This window comes from Marmota marmota, unplaced genomic scaffold (assembly GCF_001458135.2).
Source record: "Marmota marmota marmota unplaced genomic scaffold, marMar, whole genome shotgun sequence".
In the NCBI taxonomy this organism is placed as follows: Eukaryota; Metazoa; Chordata; class Mammalia; order Rodentia; family Sciuridae; genus Marmota; species Marmota marmota.
Genome location: NW_026000205.1, coordinates 8268349 through 8278760, shown reverse-complemented (window position 1 = coordinate 8278760; position 10412 = coordinate 8268349). Strand labels below are relative to the sequence as shown.

Genomic DNA, 10412 nt, shown 5'->3' with positions numbered 1-10412 from the left:
CCCGCAGGGCCCGCCTGGAGCCTGCTGGCGCGCGTGGCCGGCCGGCGGCGCCTGGCGGCTGGTGGCCCTTGGGCCCGGGACGTGCAGCGCGCAGGCGCCTGGGAGCTGCGCTTCTCCTACCGCGCGCGCTGCGAGCCGCCCGCCGTCGGGGCCGCGTGCGCGCGCCAGTGTCGCTCGCGCAGCGCCCCCTCGCGGTGCGGCCCGGGACTGCGCCCCTGCGAGCCGTTCGAGGACGAGTGCGAAGCCCCGAGTGAGTCAACCCCATTCAGTGCCCGGGGACACCGACTCCCCCTTGCTTCACTAGCGGGTTCCGATATCCTTCCGCAACCCAACTACTTCCTTAAGGGAGCCGGGGACCCTGGGCCCCTTTCTAGCTCCATTCCTGGTCCTCAGCTCCCTGTCACCGTCCACCTACCACCTGTGGGGAAACTCAGGACGCAAGACATCCCTCCAGCCCTGCCTGGGGACTCCAGTCCCCTTCCCTCTTCCCGGTACCCTTGTTGTCCTAAGTAGGAATTCCACACGCGTTTCCAGAGTTGGTGCCCCATTTCCTCCCCTAACCCGTACCCACCCCTTTCCTGAGGTTGGGACTCCAACGCTCTTCTAATTCTGGGACGCTCCCTAGTTCCACCCAGGAGCGTTAGAAACGTCTCCCAATCACCCCTTCCTCCAGCGCCCCCACTTCCCCCCAGAATCTTCCCTCCTCCTTCCCTAAGATTCCAGGCCAGAACTCAGTGGGGGTAGGACCCGGCCTGCTTACATGCTGAGCCAGTGCTTTATCACTGAGATACATCCCGGCCCCTCACTGCTTTTTAAAGCTTGGGATCCCTAACCTCGACCCTGGGGTCCCTCAGACCTTTCCCCAAGTTTCAAAGCACTAGCAAGGTCCCTAGGCTACCAGATAACCTAGATCTGCCCAAACCTTCCCTCACCCAACACCTTCCCACCTTCCCTGAAAGGCCAGGGGTCCCTCCCAATCCCAGATCCCCATCCTCATTCTCCTCTCCAAGCTCAGACTTGGCAGTACAGAGCCAAGGCCAGCAGCCTGGGTGCCAATCCTCACTCTTCACCCCACTTCTGGCTGTGCAGCCCAGCTCACCTCTCTGGGCCTCAGTTTCCCTGTCTGTAAACTGGGAGGGTTGTCTGTCATAAGGATGCGACAGGGTAGTGCATGGGAAGCACTTACAATCTCTGCTTCCCATCCTCTTGCCCTTGACCTTCTCCAACATGGGTATTCCTCTTCTCTGCCTCTCCACCCAGCATGTCGGGCAGGCTGCAGCCCAGAGCATGGCTTCTGTGAGCGGCCAGATGAATGCCGATGCCTGGAGGGCTGGACTGGGCCCCTCTGCACCGTCCCTGTCTCGACCAGCAGCTGCCTCAGCCCTAGGGGCCCATCGTCTGCCACTGCTGGATGCCTTGCGACTGGGCCTGGGCCCTGTGACGGGAACCCGTGTGCCAACGGGGGAAGCTGTAGCGTCAGTACCCCCTCTCCCACCTCCCCCTAATTAGAACTTTACCCTGGGAGTTCCTGAGACCCCTCTCTGGGGCTCCATGAGACACCAACCTGGGGAGGAGGTCTGGAAGTAGCCATCAAGGAGGGCTTCCTGGAGGCGTCCAGCCTGCACTGGGGCCTTGAAGTAGGTGATGGAGATGGGATCAAGGAGCAAAGACTGAGCGGAGGTACCGAAAGGTGGGAGTGGGAAGGAGGAGTGTGTGGGGCCACGGCGTGGAGGTCCGGGGCTCCTGGAAGAAGGAGGTGAAGAGGTCAGAGGCTTCCTGGGCTAGCGCTTGAGAAGCATGGTTTGGCTGAGGGGTGGCCAAGTGAGTGTCATGGAGGAAGCAAAGGCACAAAAGTGGGAATGAGCTTGGTGTCTGTACTTGGGCAACGTAGAGCCACTGCCACCCTGGGTGGGGGAGAGGCACTCTGTTCAAGTTAGGGGCATCACCCGGGAATAGATGGGGAGCAGCCCTCAAGGAGGAGGTGGGCTTAGAGCTAGGACCTCAAAGTACTATTTGTGCACGCGGATGGATTCCGGAAGGCAGAGCAGAGGGAAGCATTGGGTGGGGGCAAAGCTATAGCCGTGGGAATGAGTGCGCAGGGTGACAGAGTGGGCAAGGGACTGTCTGGGGAGGATTCCCAGGCAAGGACTCTGAATACTGGGGCTTGGGGCAGGACAAAGAGCAGCCCCAATGGTTAAGACTCAGGAGGGGGATGGGGTTTTGCCTCGAGAACCCTCCTGTTCAAAGCCCTCTTGCCCCTGCCAGGAGACACCCGGGTCCTTCGAGTGTGCCTGCCCCCGCGGGTTCTATGGCTTGCGGTGTGAAGTGAGCGGGGTGACCTGTGCGGATGGACCCTGCTTCAATGGTGGCTTCTGTGTTGGGGGTGCAGACCCCGATTCTGCCTATGTCTGCCACTGCCCACCTGGTTTCCAAGGTTCCAACTGTGAGAAGAGGGTGGACCGGTGCAGCCTGCAGCCATGCCAGAATGGTAAGGCTGCGAGGCCAGAATGGCAGGGGATGGACATGGGTGCGGGAGGTCCCTGGATGGCTCAGATGGTCCTGGGTGAGAATCCTGTCTATTCGGTAGCCCCAGTGTTTGGGCTCCTCCCTTTGCCCAGCCAGTGTGTTCTGTAAAATGGGCAAGGAGATAGTCCCTATCTCATAAATATTTAATTGTCAGGCCTCAATCTAGGCACTGCAGATTACAGCAGGGAAACATTCCTCGCCCCCCTTGGAGCTGATGTGGCAGGAATGTGTCTGTCCTGTCGCGGACCAGCAGGGAGGCCAGTGGGGTTGGAACAGTGAGCAGAGAACAGTGGTGAGAGACTGAGGCCAGGCAGGTGATGGTAGTAGATCCTGTGGGACCTTCTGGGCAGCAGGAAGGGAGACTCTTGCTTTTACCCTGAGGTGGAGCCGCCACAGGAAGATTCTGAAAAGGGACAAACCTGATCCGCGTTAAAGGATTAAAAGAGATCATGAATGTAAAGCGCCTGGCATGAAGTGTGCCTGGCACACTCTTAATGGAATGATTATATCCGAAATAATGTGTGTTCACTCTGGCCACAGCAGTGTCCAGGCCATCTCTTGGGCTCTGCCAGTGGCTGCCTGAGCCCCTCACCCTCTGCCTAGCCCAGAGAGGTCAGGGCTATGGGAAGGGAGCACAGGGCACAGTGATGGGGCTGGGATGGAGGAAGAGTTGGGAAGGGTTTTCCACGCGGGAAGGAAAAGAGGAAGGGCAGTCCAGGCGGAAGGCGCGGCCCAGGCCAGGTGCTTCCGGTTAGTATGAGTCGAGGTGAGAAAGGGGGAGACCCCGAGGGCTAAAGGGTGAGGCTGCGTGAGTCCAGGACTTCGGCCGGTAGAATTGAAGCGCGCTGGCTTCCCCGGCAAACCGAGTCTGGCCTTCGCGTTAGGGAATGGGGCACCCAGGGCGGCGACACGGAGCAGAGAAACTGGGCGGGCGGGCTGCGCCGCTGACGCCCCCTTCCCCGCAGGCGGGCTCTGTCTGGACCTGGGACATTCCCTGCGCTGCCGCTGCCGCGCCGGCTTCGCGGGTCCGCGCTGCGAGCACGACCTGGACGACTGCGCGGGCCGCGCCTGCGCCAACGGCGGCACGTGTGTGGAGGGCGGCGGCGCGCGCCGCTGCTCTTGTGCGCTGGGCTTTGGTGGCCGCGACTGCCGCGAGCGCGCGGACCCTTGCGCCGCGCGCCCCTGCGCTCACGGGGGCCGCTGCTACGCCCACTTCTCCGGCCTCGTCTGCGCCTGCGCGCCGGGCTACATGGGCGCGCGCTGCGAGTTCCCGGTTCACCCCGACGGCGCGGACGAGGGTGTAGCGGCCCGACCCAGCCTGAGGCAATCGGACCCGCAGCGCTTCCTTCTGCCGCCAGCTTTGGGACTGCTAGTGGCCGCGGGCTTGGCTGGCGCTGCACTCTTACTGATCCACGTGCGCCGCCGTGGCCCTGGTCGGGATACTGGGTCTCGCTTGCTGGCGGGATCCCCGGAGCCATCGGTCCACGCGCTACCCGATGCACTCAACAACCTGAGGACGCCGGAGGGCTCGGGGGACGGCCCCAGGTGAGGGCCGCCGAAGGATGCTTTGTCGCTATTGGTTGCGTGCATCCATCCCCACCGTGCAATTGGTCTGAGTCTTTGGTGCATTTTCCTGATTGGCTCGTACCCCTCTAGCCCTCTTCGGATTGGGTAGTTCCAGAATTCCCCCTAGTTGACCGCGGGTTCCTGTCCTTGATTGGCGGGGGAAACAAGATTTGAGAATTTAGAGGGATTTGGTCTTTCCTTCCTCCTACAGTTCGTCAGTAGATTGGAATCACCCCGAAGATGGAGACTCTCGATCAATTTATGTCATATCTGCTCCTTCGATCTATGCTCGGGAGGTAGCTATGCCCTTTGTCCCCACTGTCCACACGCTGGGAAAGGCAGCCCTGATTTTTCTCTAGTTCTCGTTAATTCTGTCTGTGAAACAAGGACAGAGCTTCTGCAAGGTCTCTAAGCCTGCCGTTCAGTTCTGACTTAATTCTGTTTTGCATTCCTCTTGCTGTCGTTTGGGTTCCTGGCCACTTCCTTGGAAGGCCCGTGGGCTCAAGAGGTCACAGTGGAGATGCTCAGCCAGAGCTGCTTCTGGGGAGGGGGTGGCAGAGGGGCAGCCCTTCTGATGCTTCTTACTCCTTTCCTTTTCTAGGCCTGAACTGCCCCTTCTCCATCAGCGCCTGGAGACAGAGCCCGGATGTTGATACTTGCTTGCTTGTGGCCAATCTCTGCCCCAGACATTTTGGAGTGCATGTTGGAAGGAGCGGCTGGGAGAACATGACTGTTGGCAGTTGTACATAATGGTTATTTATATCCTATTATTTTTCTCTCCCCATCTTTCCAGAAATGTCTATAAAGGCTCTTATTTTGATCAAATATCTCAGGCTGAGTGCTTTATATTTGGTGTTAGAACTGAGGGGAGGAGAGATTTGACTCTTTTTGAGAATAATGGAATTCTTTATGTTGCAGAAATCAGAAACCACACAAATTGATTTAAATTTTTAAAATAACATTGTTAAAACACAAAATTACAACAAATCTGATTTTATAGATCTTTACTGGATTTATTTGTGACTGAATTAGGTAGCAGTCTTTATCAAAAATGGTTCAGAAAATTCCCTTCCACCACTTAGGCAGGTTGTAACTTTTTTGTTTGTTTGGTACCAGGGATTGAACCCAGGGGTGCTTAACCACTAAGCCACATCCCCAGCCCTTTATTTTATTTTATTTAGAGACCAGGTCTTTCTGAATTACTTAGCATCTTTCTAAATTGCTGAGGCTGGCTTTGAACTTGCAATCCTCCTGCCTCAGCCTCCTGAGCCCAGATTACAGGCTTATGTCAATGAGCCACACTGCAGGTTATAATTTATCCTAAGGAAGTGATAGACAGAAACAAGAAGTGAGGTAGACAGACAGACACTGGTTACAGCTAAGTGTCTGTCTTATTTGAACATTTGAATAGTTGGCTACTTGTGATTGGCTAAGACTCAACTACTTGTCACAGTGGTAGGTACACTCTGCACATCAAATTAAATTGTAGCTTACTATGTTAGGATGCCACTTTTGGCCAAGCAATTCAAATTAACAGTTCATAAAAAGTAAATAATCCAGTGGTAGCTTCAAGTGGGGCTAGACTCCAGCTCAGTGTCTTTTCCAATTGGCTCTTTATGTATGTGTGTGTGTGTCAGGGGACAGGTACTGGGGATTGAACCCAGGGATGCTTTACCACTGAGCTACAACGACAGAGCTGCTTTTTTTTTTTTTTTTTAATTTTGAGACAGAGTCCCGATAAGTTGCGGAGGCTTCCCTCAAACTTGTGATCTTGCTGCCTTAGCCTCCCAGAGTCGCTGGGATTACTGGCATGTGCCAGCACGCCCTACTCCAGTGGCTCTCTTTACTCCTGAATTGCCTTCATAGGTAGATACACCTCCATAGGTCCTGGCTTGTCATAAGGCCATCACTGAACAAGTTGCTAAGCAGCCTGACTTACTCTGATTAATCAGGCTTGTCATCTCCTTGCTGTGTGAAAGGACGTCAAGCTGGCCTGCCCAAATCCCATGGAGTACGTGGGAGAGGGTACCACCCCAAGTTAGGGTTCGTTACTAGAAATGAGCACTGTGCCAGGCAGGCAGACCAACAGAGCTGCCTTATAAGAAATGCTGAAGAAGTTTTTCAGGTTGGAGGCAAGTAAGACAGGAATGCAAATCCATGCCAGACAGCAGAGCACTGGCAGAGGAAGTGATGTAACTATAAGAGTATACACGCGTTTTTCTTCCCCTTTCTTCTGGTTTAAAAAGCAGTTGTATAAGCTGAATTCTCTGGACTTAATTTTAAAAATTAATTAATTAATTAAAAATCTTAATCTTGAACCTCTAAAACCATGAACCAAAATGAACCTCCCTTTGCTTCCTAAGTAGCCCCTGTCAGGTATTTCATTATAGTGACACAAAACTGACTGATACAGGAGCGTTGGCAGAGGGGGTCTGATTGGAGCTGTTGATCAGGAGCACTTGCTATGGTGTAATTTGAGGCTAGTGGTGAGGGTGGCACATCATGGCAGCCTTATACAGAATCAACTGCTCACATCACAAGCTAGGAAGCAGAGACCATCAGACCTGAGGTTCCACCATCCCCTTCGAGGGCACACCCCCAGTGATCTGAGGACCTCCCACTAGGCCCCACCTGTTAAGGTCCCTACCATCTCCCTACCAGGCTACCTGGGGACCAGTTCTTTTAACATATGGACCTCTGGAGGACACCCATCCAAACCAGAGAAACTTACATCGCGATTAACATGATTTTTTTGGGTGGTGGTGGGGCACAGTCAAACTCAGCTATTGTTTTATGCAGTTCACAAAATCTGACTATTCCAATCTGTGTTACGTTTAGCAACAAAATGTTTAAAACAAAAGTATGGCTAATTGTCCCATTATCTGTTGCTATGGATACTGCTGCATGAACTCAGTGGCATGAAACACTACTCCAGAGGCTACAGGTTGACTGGGCTTCCAGCTCTGGGCTGGGCTGATGTGGGAGGGCCCCAGGAATTTGAGCCTGGGGGGGGGGGGCTCTCATCCTCTGGCAGGCTGGCTCTGGTTTGTTCTCCTGGCCAAGACAGGGGTCTAAGAGAGAAAGTGGACTCTGCTGAACATCTTCACTTCACCTGTGTCCCGTCAATCAAAGCCAGTCACAAGGCCAGGGGTGGGGAAATGGATTCCACTTCTTGAGGGGAGAAGGACATGGATGGAGAAGGGGGTATTTTTGCCCTCAGTCTCCAACACTGAACACCTTCCCCTTGGGAGGGAAAGCCATCTAGATTGTTGGTACAGATGCCCTTTACTGAAAACAAACAAAACAAACAACAAAACAAAAAAACCCTAAACTCCAAAAACCAAGCTAGCAGTCGGGGATCCCTCTAAGACAGGTAAGAACCCAGTCCTTGGCAAACCGTAGGAGCTGGCCTGGCAATGCTAGTGTCACCGCCAATGTTCTGGTGGGAATAAAAGGAAAGTGCTAATACTTTGACTTGTCCCTGTTTCTCATGTCCTGAAATTTCCTTCCAAAAGAGATGGAACAGATCTAAGTCAAAACTAGCCGAAAGGGCTAGTCGTGCCAGACTGAACCCAATAATTGTTCAGAACCCGGTGCATCAGGACTTAAAGGCGTCTGCATCCAGGGCAGCTCCTGGCATATATATATATATATATATATATATNAAAAAAAAAAAAAATATATATATATATATATATATATATATATATATATATATATATGACTAGTAGAAAGGGGGTGATCTGGGTTGGGGATGTAGCTCAAGCGGTAGCGCGCTTGCCTGGCATGCGTGCGGCCCGGGTTCGATCCTCAGCACCACATACAAAGAAAGATGTTGTGTCCGCCAAAAACTAAAAAATAAATATTAAAAAATTCTCTCTCTCTCTCTCTCTCTCTCTCTTTAAAAAAAAAAAGAAAGGGGGTGATCTTCCCTAATTTGGGGAATGTCCTAAGACAATTAATGACACTCCTAATGGTGTTTGTATGCTTGAAAAAGCCTACATGTGTACAGATATGAGTGCATGGGCTCAGATCTTGGTTCTGCCACTTGCTAGGATGAGCCACTTCTTTGTGCCTTTATTTCTTTATCTGTAAAGTGGGAAAATAGAATCTGCTTCATAAAGTTGGGTGGATTAATGAACAAGTGCAAGGTTTTATAACAGAGCCTGGACTTTAACAAATGCTCAATTAATGTTAACTCTCTCTTATGCTATGAGGAAAAATAGCTTCACGGAGGGGAAACTGAAGGCCAATGAAGGGTAGAGACTCACCTGGCGTCAAACAAAATTAAGTGTCTTTCCTGGTTTTTTGAGACCCAAATTTTAGCATCTGGAGGTTGGGCAGGTCATGCCTCTCCTCTCCTCAGAACCCTTCCATGAATCTGAAGCAAGTCCCAACCTAACCATATTGTACTAGTGTCAATATCTTGGTTCCAACCATGTATCGTGGGTCCACAAAGTATTACTATTGTAGAAAATGGGAATTACACAGGAATTTTGTGTCCTACTAATCCAATTTCTTGTGTTAAACTATTTCTAAATAAAATGTTATATATATTTGAATTGCAGAATTACATATTATAAAAGATTGTGCACTTGCAGACATGTGCAAACTTTGTGAAGAGCGTGCGGGGGTGTGGCTGCCAAGTTCAGGGCCCCAAATCACCCTCAGGATTGATAATCCGATGGAAGGATTGACCCTCTGGGTCAGTCGTGGTGCATCACAGAGGAAGCATAGGGATTAAAGTCATCCAAAGAAAAGGGGCAGAGTCCAGGGGAGTCCCTACTATGAGCGTCTGGGTGTCCTGGCTGAGGAGTCACAGTTGGCATGACTTCCCCAGGAGACAGTGAGATGAGCATGTGCGTTGCTAGCCAGCGGGGTGTGCCTGGAGCTTTAGGGTCTACAGTTTTTATAGAGGCTTAGTCAAGTAGGTGTGGTCGACAGTCCAAGTGGCTGACCTTAGGAGTTGCCAGCACTTCCCAAGGTTGAGGTGACAGTGTGGCCCAAGACCCCACCATTAGTCACACTGTTAGCACAGACTGGTTTGGTCCAAGGCTCCAGCTTAACTACACAATGTTCTTAGGAAGGACATTCCAAGGGCTTAGAGATCATTCCCAGGAGCCAAGGGCAAGGCCAGACCTCTCTTTGGACAAGGTTAATCACTTACTGCACCATGTATTAGCTAAAAAGCCTCCCAGGCCTCCATGTCCTCAGTGGCCACTGCTCTCTGCTCCCCGTGGTGCCCAGGCTTCAGCCCTGTGAGCCACTAGAACAAGCCAGGATTCCCCTCTGCCTCCAGCTTTACCTCCTTAACTCCTATTCCTTGTGTCTTTCATTAGTTCCACATTTATTGAGCACCTCCTGCATACTGGGCCTTGATCTAGGAGTTGGGGACTGAACAAGATAGACAAATCCTCACCCTGAACAGTGCTCAGGGAGAGTCCTTCTCAGAGTGGAGAGGCCACAGGACCCTGGAGCCACCAGCTTGGGTTTAAATCCTGCCTCTGCTACTCATCAGCCTGGGCGATGCATAGATTTAGTCCTATGTAATGATAATTCTGCGTGGTGGTTTTCACCAGTTTTCTTCAGCGCTCCCAGTTGTTGCTTTTTCCTCGGAAGCCCTCTCTGATGGCTGCAGACTGGTTGCACCTGGGCTGCCACTCTGATGGACAGGGACCAGGGCTTTCCTGATCCCTCCTCTGTCCCTAGAATCACCCAGCACAGAACAGGCACTCTCAGTAAACCTATGCCGAACACAGGAATGTCAACAGCAGCTGCGGAATGTACTGGTTTCTTACCCTGATGGTGGCCACCCAAGGAGTGGGAGAGCTGGAGGTCGCCCCATACCCCAGGCCTAGGTCTGTAGAACCTCCGCCCGAGTGGAACACGGTGTAACAGTGCCTCCTTGTGGGCACCTCTCATTTTAGAACCCTGGTGCGGAGATGCTCTCTTCGCCCAAGGAAGAGGGGTGGGGCGGGACTCAGGACCCGGGTTACCCGGGTCCCACACCGTGCCCATGAACAACCGGGCGGGGGCCCCAGCCCCCTCCCCAACCCGGCCCTCCACCCTGGTCGGGGCTTCGACCCTCGCCCCAACCCCAACCCGAACCCCGAACCCAGTCCGGATGTCGACTCCTGTCCAGATCCCGACTCCGGTTGGAACCCAGGCCCCGATCCGGGCCGCGATCCCAGTGCGAACCTCCATCCAGTCCCGGGCACCGAACCCAGTTCGGACCCAGGCTCCCGTCCGGTTCTCAGCTCCGACCTCAGCTTCAGCTCCAGCCCCAGCCCGGGTCCCGACCCCAGCTGCAGCCCCAGCCC

General features: G+C 53.3%; 2 protein-coding genes across 2 annotated transcripts in view; both read left to right on the top strand.

Annotated features, from left to right (window-relative positions):
• The window catches only part of Dll3 (delta like canonical Notch ligand 3), a 10315-nt gene extending 3763 nt beyond the window's left edge, over positions 1 to 6552 (top strand). The window contains exons 4-9 of the mRNA XM_048790916.1: positions 8 to 268; positions 1261 to 1475; positions 2266 to 2488; positions 3492 to 4071; positions 4304 to 4388; positions 4694 to 6552. Coding sequence (XP_048646873.1) covers positions 8 to 268; positions 1261 to 1475; positions 2266 to 2488; positions 3492 to 4071; positions 4304 to 4388; positions 4694 to 4699 — 1370 coding nt within the window. The 3' untranslated portion in view covers positions 4700 to 6552. The remainder of the gene's footprint in view (positions 1 to 7; positions 269 to 1260; positions 1476 to 2265; positions 2489 to 3491; positions 4072 to 4303; positions 4389 to 4693) is intronic.
• A 3556-nt stretch (positions 6553 to 10108) lies between these two features.
• Positions 10109 to 10412, top strand: part of Selenov (selenoprotein V) — a 3345-nt gene continuing 3041 nt past the window's right edge. Inside the window, exons 1-2 of the mRNA XM_048791247.1 lie at positions 10109 to 10299; positions 10350 to 10384. Of these exons, the coding sequence (XP_048647204.1) occupies positions 10109 to 10299; positions 10350 to 10384 (226 nt within the window). The remainder of the gene's footprint in view (positions 10300 to 10349; positions 10385 to 10412) is intronic.